This window comes from Colobus angolensis, unplaced genomic scaffold, assembly GCF_000951035.1.
Source record: "Colobus angolensis palliatus isolate OR3802 unplaced genomic scaffold, Cang.pa_1.0 Scaffold12, whole genome shotgun sequence".
NCBI classification, from domain to species: Eukaryota; Metazoa; Chordata; class Mammalia; order Primates; family Cercopithecidae; genus Colobus; species Colobus angolensis.
In genome coordinates this window covers 13,097,312-13,115,278 of record NW_012113141.1, presented here as the reverse complement: position 1 = coordinate 13,115,278, position 17,967 = coordinate 13,097,312, and the positions used below count along the sequence as shown (strand labels likewise).

Here is a 17,967-nt window from a genome sequence, read left to right as displayed (position 1 = left end):
TTTCTTTCTTTCTTTTTTTTTTTTTGGCAGAGTCTCACTCTGTTGCCCACACCCAGGTTGGAGTGCAGTGATGCAGTCGTAGCTCATTGCAACCTCTGCCTCCTGGGTTGAAGTCATTCTCATGTCTCAGCCTCCCAAGTAGCTGGGATTACAGGAACGCACCACCATGCCCGGCTAATTTTTGTATTTTGTAGTAGAGACAGGGTTTTCTTGGTCAGGCTAGTCTCAAACTTCTGGCCTCAAGTGATTCACCCACCTCGGCTTCCCAAAGTGCTAACATTACAGGCACTAGCCACCACACTGGGCCCCCTTCCTTCCTCCCTCCCTCCTTTCCTTCCTTCCTTCCTTCCTTCCTTCCTTCCTTCCTTCCTTCCTTCCTTCCTTCCTTTTTATTCCTATGGATGTCCAATCACTTTAGTACCATTTGTTGAAAAAGTTGTCTTCCCTCCATTGCATTGCTTTTGCTGTTTTGTTAAAAATGTTGGACATATTTGTGTGGGTCTGTTTCTGGGTTCTCCATTCTGTCATAGTGATATAAGTGTCCATCTTGCAACCAATATCACAGTCTTTTTTTCCCCATCTCTCTAATAAAAGATTACTGGAACTGTCTCTCAGTGAGGTGGAGAACTTGATTTCAGGGAAACTGGTGTTCTATTCAGAGTACAAGGAAATATGTTAAGTTCTTAGCACCCTTCCTTTGTTTAATCTATACTCCTCAATCTTTGTTCAGTGTGCCTTCACACAGGGGATATGGAGGTTGAGGAGAGTTTGTTTTTTTCACTGAACATGGGACAGTTTTTGGTCTTTTTGTATTCTTTTGTATAATTTTGATACATTTTTGTGGTTGTATGAAATCTGTAATGTATTTTTATTTGGTTTTTAACATTATTTTAATTGACAAAAATTGTATGTATTTATCTTGTACAACATGTTGTTTTGAAATATATCTACATTGTGGAATGGCTAAACGGAGTTAACTGCTACAGGTATTACCTACATACCCATCAGTCTTTTCTGGTGAGCATACTTACAATCTAGTCTCTTAGCAATTTTCAGGAATACAATACATTCTTATTCTTGTAGTCACAATGTTGTACAATACAACACACTCTGGATTGCTGTAGCTCTATAATAAATCTTAAAATTGGGTGGATTAATTCTCCTTACTTTATTAATCATTTTGAAGATTGTTTTAGTTATTGTAGTTCTCTTGCCTTTCCATATGCTTTTTAGAATAATCTTGTCAATACCTACAATCATGTTTGGATTTTGATAGCAATTGTATTGAACCTGTGTAACAACTTGAGGAAATTAACATATTTACTGTGCTTGTTTACAATCCATGAATACATTATGTCTCTCCATTTACTTCGATCTTTGATTTCTTGCATCAGCACTTTTCAGCATACATACCTCTGTTTTGTTGTTACACCTAGATATTTCATTTTTAAAGTGATTGTAAATGGTATCTTATTTTTATTTTGTTGTTCATGTGTTTGTCACTACTAAATAGAAATACAAGTGATATTATTTTATTTGTTATTTATTTATTTATTTTTAAAAGACTTTACTTTTTAGAGCAAAGAGGATTTCTGGGTAATTTTGGCAATCCACGCAATGCCTGTCAGCCTCAGTTGACTGAGGCATGGAATGGGGATTTACTCTCAGTATGCCTCATAGAGTGCTGCGATGACTCAAAGTGACGGGAAAGCTCCAGCAGCGACAGGCAGCTTCTTCCCAATGCTAGCACCCAGTGCAGCTGGAGAAAGTGGAAGGAAAGGGTCCCTTGAGCACTAAGATAGAGGCCTCGAATCTGCAGAGATGCCTGTGGGCTGTCCTTAGGGCGGTGCATGCCTCCCACTCTGCGCCCCTCAGTCTTACTTTGCCCACTTGGGAAAGTGTCATCTTCCTTGTTTCAGTCACACTGGGTGAGGAGGGAGTCCTGCCACAGGGAGTAGGACTCAGAGTGCAGTGAGACTGTGGACTCTAAGGTGGCTTTGCGTGGGCACCCAGGGCCTGGCATTGTGAAGAGGATGTCCCCGCAGAGGGAGGTGGCCCAGCATGGGGGATGAAGCCCGAGGAGAGTGAGAAGGGCAGTGAAGGAAAGCGGATCGGCGGGGGCCTTGGGGCCTGAGCAGGGGTAGGAGGCTGTGGACGCGGCTGAGTGGCCTGGCATGGGCACTTGGAACTCAGCAGGGACAGGAGCAATTCTTAGGGCCAAGAGTGACAAGCTTGTGCTTCTTAACGACATTCTTTAGGTTTGCTGGTGCCATTAGCTGTTTCTACATCAAACACGCATAGGGCCCCACTGCAGCCCGCAGGCGAGTGCTCGGCACTCCCTGACGGCCGGTGGTAGCCCTCACATACGAGTCCACATTGCTACAAAGTAATCAATGGGCAACAAAGACAGTATGAGGAGGAATGGGATCTTTACAATAGTCCCAAAGTGCGTCCTCACAACATAGTCACTGATTAAAACCAGAAAAATAACGTAGTCGTGGTAGCGAAGCGTGACACCCATCACTTTATTCAATGATCAACGTAAACATCATTATTCTTGGGGCAAACTAAAGTCCCATGGCCCTGGCAGAATGGGGGAGGAGCACAGCGGGTGTCTATGGTGTTTCTGCCGAAGTTACAGAACCTGAATCTAATTGTGAGACAATACTTCAGAAAAAACAAAGTGAGGGGCATTCTACACAGTCAGTCTCCTGTGATCTTCACACTGTGGTCAGGTCATGAAGGTGAAGGGAAGACAAAGGGACTTTGTGGGTTTCAGGACACTGGAGAAGCATGACAACTGAATAAGGCACATGACTCAGAAACGGATCCTTTGCTATAAAGGACACTACTGGGGCGTTGGGTACATTTTGCATAGGGCCTGAAGGCTATGTGGAGTTATTGTATCAGTGTTAATTTCTTGATTATGATTATAATGTGAAAATGCCTTCGTATGAAAAACACACTAAAGTATTGGGGTGTTGGCGTTTCATGTTGACAACCTACTCTCAAAGGTTCAGGAAAAAAAGTCGTAGTATACTGGCAATTTTTCTGTAATTTTGATGTTGTTTCAGAATAATAAAATGAACAATGAAACTGACCAAGTCCACCTGGTTGATAAGTGACAGCTGTGGGTCAAAACTCAGGTGTGCCTTTCCCCTAAAGCCATGCCCTGCCCTGCCAACCACAAGGCCCTGCACATCCGAGTTGGCCTCTGTCCCTGCTCATCACCTACAAAACAGCCCTGCCTCTCCGCAGCCGGGTTGCTGGAACTGCGCCCCACCTGCCGCCACCCTGCACTGGCCTGACTCCCCCATTCCACACCTGGCCCAGCACTTACCACATAGTGTGGCAGGCAACACTGGGACAGCTGAAAGACCCTGTGCTACAAATTGGCACTGCCCAGCTTCCTGCTCCTGGGAGTGGGGTCCATTGCTGAGCTTCTGCTCCCTGGAAGAGCTCCACACTCCTCAAGGGTTTGAGATTTTTCAAACCAATTCCAAATAAGCCAGGGGAGGTTTTCCTGTCTTGGTTTCCATCATTACCACCTCCACAGTTGGAGGTTCCCTCCTAATCCAGATGCTTGAACCAGGACCTCACCAACTAGGACTTCATGTATCACTGGGACACTTAGCATAATCACCACTGCAGGTTGCCAGATATCACCCAAAGTGATGTTCTACCAAAGACAGAAACTGCAGCTCTCCCGCGACCTTCCAGGTGCTGCCCTGACTCCTCCAGCTGAACCTGCTAGGGCAGACGGAAGTGGGACATGCAGCGTATTTGCCTGCCACTCTGTCCGTGTGCCCACCAACTCGGCTGCACGCTCCAGTGACACCAGCTGGGGGGCCTGGGGCTCAGAGCTGAGCAAGGTTACAGGGCAGATAGGTTGGCCTCGATCAACCTGACCACACTCAGCTGGAGGAGTGACTTCTTCATTGTCTGACACTAAACCAGGAACCAAGTGGATCTCCCTGAGTGCAGGGTGGGTGACCTTAACCAGTGGGGGCATTTCTCTTCTTACAGACCTCGTGTTTTTCTTTACTAGGTTCTGTGCTCCCCTCAAGGGTCCTAAGTGTTCCTCCAACCTGAGTGTTCTGCAGGGAAACGTGCTGTGTAAACATCATGCCTATTTCCTGCTTGGAGCACAGGTTTTGTAGTAGAGCTCTCAGGGGTGTGGAAGAAGCCTGGCAGCCCACACCCTATAAATGCTGTTGTCCACCTTTATGCTCTGACTTGGAGGCAGAGACCCAAGCAGCTAGAGGCTCTGTGTGTGGGTGAGTTTAGCCCCATCTCCTGCATGTTCTCCAGCTTGAGGATCGCAGACAGAGAGGACCAGCCCAGCAGCCATAGGCCTGACCAAGGCCCAGGCTGGGAAGGAGGGCGACTCCCTGTTTTCCACTGAGAGGTGTTTCACAGCACGGTCAACATGGATGACCTGCAAAGGCCCTCATGCTTTGATATCTTCTTTGGCCAGGTCCATCCCTACCAGGGGCTCAGCAGGGCCTAAGTCGAGGGAGTGGGAGAACAGACCCCAACAGGAAGGAAGACCTAATTACTGACTGTGAGAGGGTCATCACCCCCCTGATCATCACCTTGAGGGGCCTAGGTTGTGTTCATCTCTTTTCATTCTCAGGTCGTTGATTTCTTAGAGCCTGAAAAGAAGGTAACTGCACATATGAGGGACAGATGGAGTGAGTCAGTGAGTGAGTGACCTCATCCTTGCTCCTAACAGCCTGGGAGGGACAGGGCAGCTTTTCTGTAGAGCATAGAAGATTTGGCTGAAGTCAGGGAGGTGAAACCAGTTTCCCAGGGTAACGGTGAGGCACTGACAGAAAGGAGACTACAGTGGAGCCCAGGCCCCCGGGCTCCCCAGAGCTCCTTACTCTTCCTCCTCCTCAGCAGTCTGGAGACCCCACAGCTCCAGCTGGGGACCTGAAGCGGGAGACCACGCCAGGTGCCAGATGATGCTGGGAATTTTCCTGGGTGCTTCGGGTCTTCCCAGCACTCTGGTCTCGCCTGCCCTGCCTCTCGGGCTCTGCCCAGCTTCCTGAGTCCTGACAGAGCACAGTGGGGGAGATGTTGGCAGAGGTGGCAGATGGGCTCACAGCCATCCCTCCTGCAGGAGCAGCAGCTGGAGCCGGAGCCATGTGGCTGTGCCCTCTGGCCCTCACTCTCACCTTAATGACAGCCTCTGGCGCTGCGTGCGAAGTGAAGGACATTTGTGTTGGAAGCCCTGGTATCCCCGGCACTCCTGGATCCCATGGCCTGCCAGGCAGGGATGGGAGAGATGGTGTCAAAGGAGACCCTGGCCCTCCAGGTACTGTGCTGGAGACTCCACCCTCTGCTGAGGGACACAGACCCCTTTTCAGAAAGCCTGTCTGTCTAGGCCCCTAGGCTGTGGGCCATAGTGAGCTGGGTGGGACCTGGTGGGCTCCTGGGGCCCTTAGGACGGCGCATCCTGGAGAGTCTGTCCTCATAGTGCCCATGGAGTGATAACTGGGACAGCCCCAGTGATAATGAGGGTCGAGTCTCACTAGCTCCAACCAGTTGCGGGTGACGGATCCCACATATCCACGTCCTGTTTCTCTGCAGGCCCCATGGGTCCACCTGGAGATATGCCATGTGCTCCTGGGAATGATGGGCTGCCTGGAGCCCCTGGTATCCCTGGACAGCGTGGAGAGAAGGGGGAGCCTGGGGAGAGGGGCCCTCCAGGTGAGCAGGGTGGGGCAGGTGGGCAGTGGGAACACGGGCACAGCAACCCTGAAGTCCGTTACACAGGGCTGATGGGGATCAAACAAACCCTGCAGGTTCCCCAAGGGCATTTGGCTCAACCTAAGTAAGAGAATGTGAACTTGAGGGAGAAAGCCGAAGTGTCTGGGGAGTGTGGTCACAAGTCAGGGAAGGGCAGGTGTGGGAGGTCCTCCATGCCTCGTGACCGCCGATGGGGAGACACGGAGTCAGGTGTGGGACGAGGGACGGCGCTGGGAGGCGGGGGAGTCACGTCCTGGGATGCAGCGCTGGGGGCAGTCTGAAGGGTGAATGCGGACCAGACATCCAGGCAGATGGTGTGATCAGGACCCCGCAGGCAGACGGGAATTTGAAGCTCAGAGCGGTGAGCAAGGCCATCAGGGCAGTGCAGAGAGCATCATGCTTGCCCTTGGTGGAGGGTGCGGGAGAGGGACTTGCCCCACAGAGGTGGGCAGACAGCCACTCGAGGGACAGAGCAGGAAAGAGGACAAGGGGTGGGGGTCTCAGCAGGGGCAAGGCTTTGCTAAAGAATAGGGGACCGGGGGTGTGGAGACACACTGGAGTCTTGTGGACCCTCTGAGCCTGGGTCCTGGGCGATGCCTAGCAGCAATGAAAGGGGAGAGTTCCAGGACTGCAGATGGCAAAATGCCTGTGTGGCAGCAAGTGGGAGTCTTCACTGTCCTGCCCCTCCTTCTGTGTGGGGCGCTCTCCACAGGGCTTCCAGCTCATCTAGATGAGGAGCTCCAAGCCACACTCCACGACTTCAGACATCAAATCCTGCAGACAAGGGGAGGTAAGGGGACCCCCTGGGCCTCACAGGGTAGGAGTTTCCCACAAATTACCCTCATTCTCAGCAGCAGCTTCTAGAACATAGAGATGACAAACAGGCACGCACGTGTCAGGTCTTGGGGAAAGGAATGATGCTTGCTTTTCTGATGTCTTTGAATGGCCCAGAGGCGACAGAACCTGACACAATTCACTCCCCATTTCATAGGAAAGCAAGTTCTCCACCTGTCTTGCTTTCCACTGAATCCCAGCAAATGGCACCATTTCTGGCAATAAGTAATTGTTACTTAGATGAATGAATAAATGGAGGAGAGTCTAAAAGTGAATTTAGGAAACTGCAATTGGAAGAGGAAGAGCAGTCACAGAGAGGCAGAGATGGAGAGGCTGGGGAAAGTCTGGTGGCAGAGAGTCCATGTGAGGGAGGTGGCTTAGAGACAAAGCAGTCAGTGGCCTGACCCAGTCTCCTCTGCTCCCAGCCCTCAGTCTACAGGGGTCCATACTGGCAGTAGGAGACAAGGTCTTCTCCACCAATGGACAGTCCGTCACTTTTGATGCCATTCAGGAGGCATGCGCCAGAGCAGGCGGCCGCATTGCTGTCCCGAGGGGTCCAGAGGAAAACGAGGCCATTGCAAGCTTTGTGAAGAAGTACAACACATATGCCTATGTGGGCCTGACTGAGGGTCCAAGCCCTGGAGACTTCCGCTACTCAGACGGGACCCCTGTAAACTACACCAACTGGTACCCAGGGGAGCCCGCGGGTCAGGGAACAGAGCAGTGTGTGGAGATGTACACAGACGGGCGGTGGAATGACAGGAACTGCCTGTATAACCGACTGACCATCTGTGAGTTCTGAGAGGCATTTAGGCCACAGGACAGGGAGGATCCTGTCTGGCCTTCGGTTTCCATCCCCAGGATCCTCTTGGTCTGTGAGATGCTGGAACTCCCTTTCAACAGAATTCACTTGTGGCTATTAGGGCTGAAGGCATCCTTAACCACTTTATTCCCCTGACGGGCCCTGACTGTTCCCCCAAATCACTGGCCAGCCTTGACGCTCCCCTTGCAAACCCTCCCAGCACTGTCTCCCAGGCAGCCACTCCTAGCCTTGGCCTTCGGCATGAGATGGAGCCCTCCTTATTCCCCATCTGGTCCAGTTCCTTCACTTACAGATGGCAGCAGTGAGGTTTTGGGGTAGAAGGACCCTCTGAAGTCACACAGAGTGCCTGCCTCCTGGTCCCCTCTGCTCTCCCTCTGCAGCCCACTGCGTGCCCAGTGCCATCAGGATGTGCAGTCCTGGCCAAGCACAATGGCAGAAAGAGGTGGACTTCAGGGAAACCCTATGTGGAGCCAAGGCCGCAGTGGAGATTTTCTGGCACTCTGAGGTCTCCAGGGCAGGCCTGGTCAGGTTCTCCAGGTGGTCAGAGGGCCCAGTGGTGTCCCAGAACAGTGGTGTCCAAGCCAACCCCATGACTGACATGTATGATTTACTCCTTTGAGTCTTTGGATGCCAACTCAGCCCCCTGACCTGAAGACAGCTGGGCTAGGCCTCTAGGGTAGAGCCCCCCACTGCAAACGTGATCCAAGTAATTTTCTGCTGATGAACGGCTCTGCAGCCCACTTCAGACCTCAGTGGGCATTCACACCACCCCCCATACCACCGGCTCCACTTTCCCCTTTTATTAATCCATTCACCCAGATAATCATTAAAATTAACATGTGCCAGGTCTTAGGATATGTCTTGGGGTAGGCAGGGTACCCAGTGACTCTCGGGGATATTTATTCTCCCTGAGTCTATGTCTTCATCTGTGAAATGGGGATAAAATACTTGTTGCTGTCACAATTATTACCATCTCTCCAGCTAGCAAAATTACTACCAGAGCTGTTACTACACACAGAGGTTATTGACCGAGCACATACCACGTGCCACACACCTTGACAAGCAATTCTAATACAGCTTATTATTTAGTATTCAATCTTCACACAATGTCACGGGACCAGTATTGTTTACTCCATTTTCTATAAGGACACTGAAGCTTGGAGAAGTTAAATGTTTTGAGTATTATTCCAGAGAGCAAGTGGCAGAGGCTGGACCCAAACGCATCTTCCTGCACTTGAAGCTCATGCTCCCAGCCACCCCACCCCTGAGCTGAACAAAGATGATTTAAGTGTATGTAATAAATCGTGAATGTGTTTATATGTGTTTCCTCTGCTCTGGTTCCAAGAAACATCACATTTCTGTATTTTTGTAAGTCAAATGAACTCTGGCTCTGAGCTCCCACTTTCCTCAAGATTGGAAAATTCAGTCTCAGGATGTGCTTGCTTTGTTTGATGGGAGGGGCGACCTGCTCTCCTCTCTATGATGCTGCAGGGGGATGGGGAGCTACAGACACCATTCAGAAGAACATATGGGCATCATGAATCCACATGGTCCATTTGTTGGTGGGAATACCATGCCTTCTATCCTCCATGCAGCCACCTGAATGATTTCTGCAGCCCAGCAGTGATGGTGGCACTCAGGGCTCAGTCCCAGGCCTCAGTGAGCCATCCTAGTCTCATGTCGGCTTGGAATGGGACCACTCTCCCATGACCCAGGGCTGTGCAGGAATGAGACAACATCCCCAATTGCTTGAGGAGCCAGCCACATATATGTCCCACCTCCAGAAAGGCTCCCACTCCTCCCACCCTCACATCTGAGAACGCTCTGTCTCATGGATTTACTGCTTTTCTTGGGCAGAGTGAAGCTCTGGGTCAAAACCCACAAAACCAGATGAGAAATAGGGGAACAATTTATGATTCTTTTCTGAATGATAATTTTTAATCCGGTCACCATTCCACATGTGCTTGGGACCCAGCACAGAAATTATTGAGCCTTCCCCTAAATTAAGAGAAAACCAAGGAGAAGCATGTACAAATGTTCCTCGACTTATAAGGTGGTTAGGTCCTGATAAACACATGCAAAATGATATCTTAAATGGAAAACGCATTTAATACATCTAACCTACCAAACATCATAGCTGAGCCTAGACTACTTTAACTATGTCCAGAACCCTATGTTAGCCTGCAGTTGGGCAAAATTATCTAACACAAGCTCTATTTTATAATAGGGTGCTGACTATCTCATAGAATTTATTGACTACTATACAGGAAGTGAATGAATGGTTGTATGTGTACTTGAAGTGTGGCTTCTGCTGAATTCACATCGCTTTTGGACCAATGTAAAGTCCATAAATTATAAGTCAAACCACCATAAGTCCAGGACCGTGTGTACTCCCAACTTTATAAGTAAATACGCCAAGCCAATGAAAATTGATGTCTTCTCATTTCTTGTTAGGATTATTTTTACTTTCTTTATGCTTTTATTTGCTATTGTTACTATTTTATCATATTTTAAATTAATTATTGCTCTTTTATGAGAAAAACTCTTGATTTACTTTTTATTCATCTTATACCCAACCATCTTTTTGGATTCTCATTTTTTTCCCTAATATTAATACTTCTAAGATAATTGATTCTTTTTGTTTGTTTGTTTTTATTTTTGAGACAGAGTCTCTCTTTGTTGCCCAAGCTGGAGTGCAGTGGCACAATCTTGGCTCACTGCAACCTCTGCTTCTCAGGTTCAAGTGATTCTCCTGCCTCAGCCTCCCAAGTAGCTGAGATTACAGGCGGGTGCCACCACGCCTGGCTAATTTTTGTATTTTTAGCAGAGACAGGGTTTCACCATGTTGGCCTGGCTTGTCTTGAACTCCTGACCTTAAGTGATCCTCCCGCCTCGGCCTCCCTAAGTGTGGGAATTACAGGCATAAGTCACCTTGCCCAGCCAATGATTCTTTTATATTTTATAGACAGATAGTTACATTTACAAAGGACGGAAATTTGATCTGTCCTTTTATGACATTTATATTTTTTCCATCTCATTTCTTAGCTCCACCACAGGAACTCAGCTAAGGGGGGAGTAGAAGGGACTGAGCGGGGCACCCCTTCCCTCCTCCCATCTTGGACCTGGCATGTGAACGCACACTGATCTTCTCTGGTTCACTCTCTCTCTTCTGCCATGAAGCCTACAATGAACCATGGTGAGGCAGGAGGGCTATGGAGGGCTCCAGGGACAAAGCCTTTGTGAACACAGTAAGGTTTTCTTTTTGTTTTTCATGAGAGACACAGGAAACTGTAAAGGAATACTTGAATTTGGGCCTGACCTTGTCATATTTTTCTCATAGAAAGATCATTCTGGCTGATACACCAAAGATGTGCCTGAGATCTGCAGGAGTAGATGCTGGGGGACTTCCCTGACCAACTGTAATTATGTAATAGTCCAGGTAAGACTTTTTTTTTGTTCTTAGTTAGAAGCCTACAGAACCAAAGAATGAGTCATGGACAATAGCTATTAGTTATTCCTCAATTATCTGCCCCGGTGATGGCTTAGTAATGGTAGGGTTGCTGGGTTTAGAAAATAAAAATATAGGCCAGGCATGGTGGCTCACGCCTGTAACCCCAGCACTTTGGGAGGCCTAGGCAGATGGATCACGAGGTCAGGAGTTTGAGACCAGCCTGGCCAACAGAGTGAAACTCCGTCTCTACTAAAAATACAAAAAAATTAGCAGGGCATGGTAGCAGATGCCTGTAATCCCAGCTACTTGGGAAGTGGAGGCAAGGAGAATCGCTTGAACCTGGGAGACGGCGGTTGCAATGAGCCGTGATGGCGCCACTGCACTCCAGCCCAGGCGACAGAGCGAGATTCTGTCCCCCCGCAAAAAAAAGAAAAATATAGGATACCCAGTTAATTTGAATATCAGATACATAGGTAATTTATTCGGTGTGTTGTATGCAATATTTGGGGCACACTTATTCCAAAAATTTATTCAATGTTTATATGAAGTTCACATTCTACAGATTCCAAAATGCTTTGCATTTTACCTGGTAACCCTACCTGTAGGGGCCTGGACAAGCAAAGGCTTTGGGTGAGGCAGGAGACACTTCCTGTGGTTAGTGGTATGTGACGATGTGACTTGGGACCATACCATCAGACTTGTACCCCAGTGCCTTTTGGCTCAGGAATGAATGTGAAGTCTTTCCTGAGCTCTGTACATGGTGAGCAGGGCCACTGAAGCATGGTGTGTATGAGCACAAATAAGGCTGGTATTTCCAACACACTCTGGCTCTCCCCTCGGCAGGACATCCAGGAGCCTGGGGTAGGAATCCTCTGGGTTTGCCTCATTTCTACCCACTGCAGCTGCCCGGCAGCCACCTAGCCTAGCGTGAGTCTTCTCCTGGAGGCTTCCAGAGGTGTTTCCATGAATAAATAGGAAAGATGGCAAGGTACGACAAAGGGACCGGAGCAAAGGAAAGGACTGAATGTGGATGGCATGCCTCCGACAAGCCTTCTGGAGTGTGAGTATCTGTCAAAGCAGAAATGAAGACTTGGGAAGAGGAGCTTCTTATGGTGTCTAACTGTCTCTTTCTCTGGGGCAGTGGGCTCCAGACACTTTTAGAACCACACATACAAAGCCCCCCGGGGCTTAGGCTCTCCAGGCAAAGCTGTGCTCGGGCAGGGGCATAGGACAGGCAGGCAGCAGGGGCAGGAAGGGCTAGCAGCTCTTCCCTGGCTAACAGGTGGGGTTCTGCCTCCAGCTGCCTCCCCAGGACAGAAGCCAGATGAGCTGCTCCGAAGTCACCTTGGGGAGTTAGGGAATGCATCTGCCACATACGCTGTGTTGGGAGAGAACTTTCAGCTGACTGCAAGCTTCCCAGGCTGCTCCCAGTGGAAAGTCTGACTCCTGGGCTGGGAGGTTCCTTCTCTGCCAACACCCTGCTCTGAGCCTACAGACAGGCAGTGAACAGTGCGGTTGGCATCTCCCTGCAGCTCCGGCTGAGTCTTCAGGGTCATATCTCAAGGGGTTATTAAGGGAAATCATCACCTCAGGAATGGTCATCTTTTTTTTTTTTTTTTTTTTTTTTTTTTTTGCTATAGTCACAATTTAAGGAATTGTGTGAAACAGTCAAGTGGGGGCAGACATTAGATTTCAAGAGGTCTCAACCACTCCAAAATATGGCCTGAGTCTGTGCCACCCAACCTCCTCAACCACGTAGACTTCATTCCTTCATTCATTCACTTGTTCCAACTTTCGCCAGTATTTCCCAAGTACCTACCTTGTGCCAGCCTGAAGGCGGGAATCACACAGTGAGGAGGGGACAGAACCCCCCTGCTAGCCAGGGAAGAACTGCTAGCCCTTCCTGCCCCTGCTGCCTTCCTGTTCTGTGCCCCTGCCTGACCTTCATGGTCTCATATGGTCTTTCATTACTGAAAAGTCCTCATGCACCACTTGAATGTAGTTAAGATGGCTGGCTCTTTCCACTCTGATTTCCCCTCCATCTCACTGCTCCTCACGCCCCTCATGTTGGAGTGGTCATAGACATTTTTAGGCTCTGGCTAGGGATGAGACAGCTTTATGTAGTTTACGGTCACTTCTATGTGTGGTTGCATTACTGCTAGTCTTCCAGCACAGGAATGGCTTCCAGCAATATTCCTGATTCAGCCAGCAGAGTCAGAGATGATATCTAAATAATAAACATTTCCCCAGCACCTGTTTTCAGAAATATGTCAGCAGTGGAGGAGAAACAAGTGTGGATCCAGAAACTAGACTATGGAAAACTTTCTCCCCTATCATATGTGTGGAGTTGTAAGCTTGTAAGGCTGTTCACATCCATGCCTATTTAAAATGGAAGTTCTCTCCTGCAGATAATATACTTAATAGTGCAATATATACACTTATAACACAGACATGTAAATACGTCTCTTTTGAGCAATTTCCATAAATGTATTTTGCTAGAGCTCCTGTGTAGTAAGGCAGAACTAGAGGAGTACTGCAAATAGAAGCATGCTTTTGTGTGAAATGAGATGTCTTATGCATCTCACTGTATCTGATTACATCTTAGCTTGTCTGATATATTTTGTCCCAGTGAAGTCCACAAGTTCTAGATGTGCACACTAAGAAAGATTACATTTTATAACTCGATATGAAATATTAACATCTACAAAGACAACGTAAAACTCAATCTACTATTACAAGAAGACCGTCCATGACAAGCTGGGGAAGAGTTAAGTAGCAGCCACACCCCAAAGACCAGCTGTGAGAGCACAGAGGCACCTGATGGTGCCTCTGCCTGTTCTGCACTCTCCTTGAAAGCAACATGAAGCACAAGCTCAACCAGTGATTTCCAGCCCTCCCTCACAGCAAGTTAAGCCAGCAGATTTCTTGCAGAAAATCTCATGGGCAAAGATGAGCTCGCTGTCAAAAAATTTAATTTGAGAAGCACCACCATGAAAGGGAGACTTCCACTTGAGGAAACATAATAACCATAGCTAATATTTACTGAGCATTTATATGTCAGGTACTATTGCAAACAGAAAGTGGAACTATTTTATGTTTGCAATAGACACATGAATACCTTATAAGAGTCCTACCTTATAAGAGTTTAAGGTAGGACTATTTTTATTGTCATTTTACAAATGAAGAGACTAAAGTGTCAAGTGATTAAGTAACTTCGTCCAAAGTCACATAGCTTAACATGAGAAGCCACAGACTAACCTCAGCTGTCTGGCTCCAGATCTGAAGATTAAACAGAACAAATAGACAACCAGTAATGTGCTTTGAAGTAAGTATAACGAGAATAATTTCTTATTCTCAAATAATAAAGGATGGAAAAGAATCAATTGGGGATGTTAGAGATGAACAATGTGTTCATTTTGTATTACTGATCATGGGAATAAAAACCAAAAAATATATTCGTAGTCTAAACAAAACCACCTGAGTGAAAGAGCTATGTAGTGCAATGTATGCAGCTGAAGAGCTAATTAGTGAACTAAAAGATTGGAATCCTCCCTGAAAACAGCAGACTTGGATAAATAAATAGAAAGTAGAAAAGAAAAGATAATAGACATGGAAGATAGTTCCAGAAGTGCCAATATCCACCCACTGGGTGTTACCAAAAGAGAGACTGCTAGAGAAATGGATGTCCAATGAAACATGGTTGGTTTGCAACACAAGTTTATTTCCTCTCCCTCCCCAAATCCTAATAAAATGGCAGTAGAGGAAGAGCACAGGTAAAATCCTTCAAGGACAATCGGAACAAGAGAGGAGAAAACAGCAACCAAGAATTTCAACATGTATTTTGGAGATAATATACAAAGGAGTGGTAATTTGGCAGAATGGTGCATGTTCTGACTTGGGTGCCCCAGAGGGCGAAAATAAGAAGAATCCAAAAGATTCTCCCTACTCCACCCCCAGGGTCTCAGAAAGGATCCACACTTGAAGAGGTGAGGTACAGTGTGAGGCTGTAAATAGGAAAACAGGGGCATAAGTGGAAACCCTAGGCCACTTTCTCTACCCTCTTTGGCCAGGGGTCCCCTCCACCCAGAGGAGAAAGGAGAGTTATTTGTCATATAAATTGAACTGAAGAAACTGTAGAATGGGAGGTCTGAGCCACACAGATTTGAGAGGAGGAGGTAAGGTATTGGAGGAACCCGCCCTCAATATTTCAACATTAGGTTCTTTCTATTTTCCATAAGTGTCAGCCAGCTGAGAAATAAAGAGAAAGAGTACAAAGATTGGAATTTTACAGCTGGGCCGCCGGGGGTGTCATCACATATTGGTAGGACCGTGATGTCCACCTGAGCTGCAAAACCAGCAGGGTTTTATTAAGGATTTCAAAAGGGGAGGGTGTGTAAGAACAGGGATTAGGTCACAAAGATCACATGCATCAGAGGGCAAAAAGGAGAACACAGATCACGTGCTTCTGAGGAAACAGGACAAGGGCAAAATCAGAAACTTTTAATAAGGGTCTATATTCAGCAGTGCATGTATTGTCTTGATAAATATCTTAACAGAAAATGGGGTTTGAGAGCAGAGAACCAATCTGACCAAAAATTTACCAGGCTGGAGTTTCCCAATCCTGGTAAGCCTGAGGGTACTGCAGGAGACCAGGGCATATCTCAGTCCTTATCTCAACTGCATAGGACAGATATTCCCAGAGCAGCCATTTATAGACCTCCCCCCAGGAATGCAATTATTTTCCCAGACTATTAATATCAATATTCCTTGCTAGGAAAAGAATTTAGCGATATCTTCCCTACTTGCACGTCTGTTTATAGTCTCTCTGCAAGAAGAAAAATATGGCTCTTTTGGCTCAACCCCACAGGCAATCAGACCTTATGGTTGTCTTCCCTTGTTCCCTAAAATTGCTGTTATTCTGTTCTTTTTCAAGGTTTCATATTGTTCAAACACACATTTTACAATCAATTTGTACTGTTAACACAACAGTGGTCCTGAGGTGATGTACATCCTCAGCTTATGAAGATAACAGGATTAAGAGATTAAAGTAAGACAGGCCTAAGAAATTATGAGTATTATTTGGGAACTGATAAATGTCCATGAAATCTTCACAATTTATGTTCCTCTGTCGCGGTTCCAGCCAGTCCCTCTGTTCAGGATCCCTGACTTCCCACAACAGTAAAGTCGAGTTTAAACATAAGGATTAAGCCACAATCTACATATTGAATGATGGGACCCCAGTCCCCAGAGAGTGAGCAACCTAATTTACAATCTACAGTCCAGGGTCCGGAGGATTCATTTGTGGAGAAAAGGAACGTCCCAGACAAAGGGCCTCCAGTGGCTGATGTGTGCTGGTTCCCTCAATGAAGAGCTGACCCGATGCTCAGACACTCTGTGGCGAGCTCCATCAGTCAACAAGCTCTGCTCCCCCACAGAGACTGCAGTCAGTGTTTAGTGCTTCACCCCCAAATGTGAATACACAGCTAGGAGTAACCACCTGGGAGGAAGGCCTCCAGCAAGGGTGACCAACCTTCCTGGCTTGCCAGGGACTAAGGCGTTTCACAGGACATGGGACAGTCAGTACTACTATGGTTTGAGTTTGTTCCCACCAAAACTCATGTTGAACTTTGATCCCCAATGTGGCAGTGCTGGGAGGTGTGCCTGGCGGGAGGTGTTTGGGTCATGGGGGCGGATCCCTCATGAATGACTTGTTGAACTCCAGCTCTCTCATGAGACTGGATTTCGTTCTCCTGGGAATGTTTCTGCAGGAGTGGGTTGTAAAGCCAGGATGCCCCTTGGGTTTTGTCTCTTCCCACACGTCCACTCACCATTGAACTTTTCCACCATGTTATGACATAGCACAAAAAGCCCCCACCAGAATCTGAGCAGATGCTGACACCATACTTTTTGAACTTCTCAGCCTGCAGAACTGTGAGCCAAATAAACCTCTTTTCTTTATAAATTCCCCAGCCTCAGGTATTCTTCTATAGCAACACTTAATGGATTAAGACAAGTACTAAAATAAGAGAAATCTCTGCCAAACCAGAACGAGTTAGTCGTCCTATTCTAGCATGTGCAAGCAATGTCCATTTGCATGGCTTTGCTTAATAATTTGCATGCCTGACCTACACGCACAGCTCACAGGCTGGGAACACAGTCATCTGCTATAATTTATATGATCTTGTGACAATACCTGCCAAAAATCATATTAAATGGTTTGTGACTTTTGTTGATCCTCTTCCAGCCTTTGACACAATATATAAACAAAAATATGAACTATCCTGCTTGTAATTTCCAGTTGGGTAAAACAAAAATGTGTCCTGGATCCTTTTATTTTTAACTTGAAACCACATTGAGATAGCCCATTAATTTGCTTTCCTACTGACCCATACAACTGTTAGGCCTGTTAGGCACAATGCAGGCCACTGACCAGCATCAGCTCCAAAGGGTCAGTGTCTGTGCCCTGCAGGTTGTTGCATATGGTAGGGCCCTGCCACCCTGCTCTGGAATGGAGCACAGAAGGCCAAGCATTCTCTCAGATGCAAATGCTATCTAATGACCTCCAGAAACAAGGGCTACCAAATCTGGATCTGAAATAATCATTTTAATGGAAATCCTCCAACTTTAGGGAGATTAATAGGAAATAATAATAAACAATAAATCATCTTATTTAGTTACTTTGGGTGTACAATTCACAGCCAGTTTTAATAGGGCTTATTGCTCAAAATTAGATGTGCCACAGGTGTGTGTGTGTGTGTGTGTACATGCATATGTATATATGTAGTCAAACAGGATATATGGTTACATGCCTGCTTTACATTTTTTCCAGGCTAATTTTTATTGCCATTGCATTTTATGATGTGGAATTGTGGGGAATCAGTTACCCATTCATTGCCTTGTTAGGGAACTCTCACATTTCCTCCTGAAGAGAACCTTGGCTCTGCCTGCAGGGACTCCCTTGATGCACTTTGGAGGGGATGTGGATTATCCTCTTCAGAAACATTTTCTTTCTTTCTTTCCTTCTTTCTTTTCTTTCTTTCTTTCTTTCTTTCTTTCTTTCTTTCTTTCTTTCTTTCTTTCTTTCTTTCTTTCTTTCTTTCTTTCT

At 47.0% G+C, this 17,967-nt stretch overlaps 1 protein-coding gene across 9 annotated transcripts; it reads left to right on the top strand.

The window, feature by feature from the left end:
- The first annotated feature begins 4,233 nt into the window (after window positions 1-4,233).
- Window positions 4,234-8,705, top strand: LOC105502444 (pulmonary surfactant-associated protein A). Of its 9 annotated transcripts, none has more exons than XM_011928993.1 (6): window positions 4,234-4,277; window positions 4,637-4,706; window positions 5,126-5,233; window positions 5,656-5,715; window positions 6,467-6,544; window positions 7,014-8,705. In XM_011928993.1, the coding sequence occupies exons 2-6, from the start codon at window positions 4,679-4,681 to the stop codon at window positions 7,388-7,390; spliced, it is 651 nt and encodes a 216-aa protein (XP_011784383.1). In that variant the 5' UTR covers window positions 4,234-4,277; window positions 4,637-4,678; the 3' UTR covers window positions 7,391-8,705. The 9 variants fall into 9 exon arrangements, with proteins under 9 accessions (XP_011784383.1, XP_011784392.1, XP_011784357.1 ...); XM_011929002.1 differs by having other exon boundaries at window positions 4,235-4,277; window positions 4,637-4,666; XM_011928967.1 differs by having other exon boundaries at window positions 4,235-4,277; window positions 4,637-4,666; window positions 5,126-5,320; window positions 5,596-5,715.
- The last annotated feature ends 9,262 nt before the right edge of the window (window positions 8,706-17,967 follow it).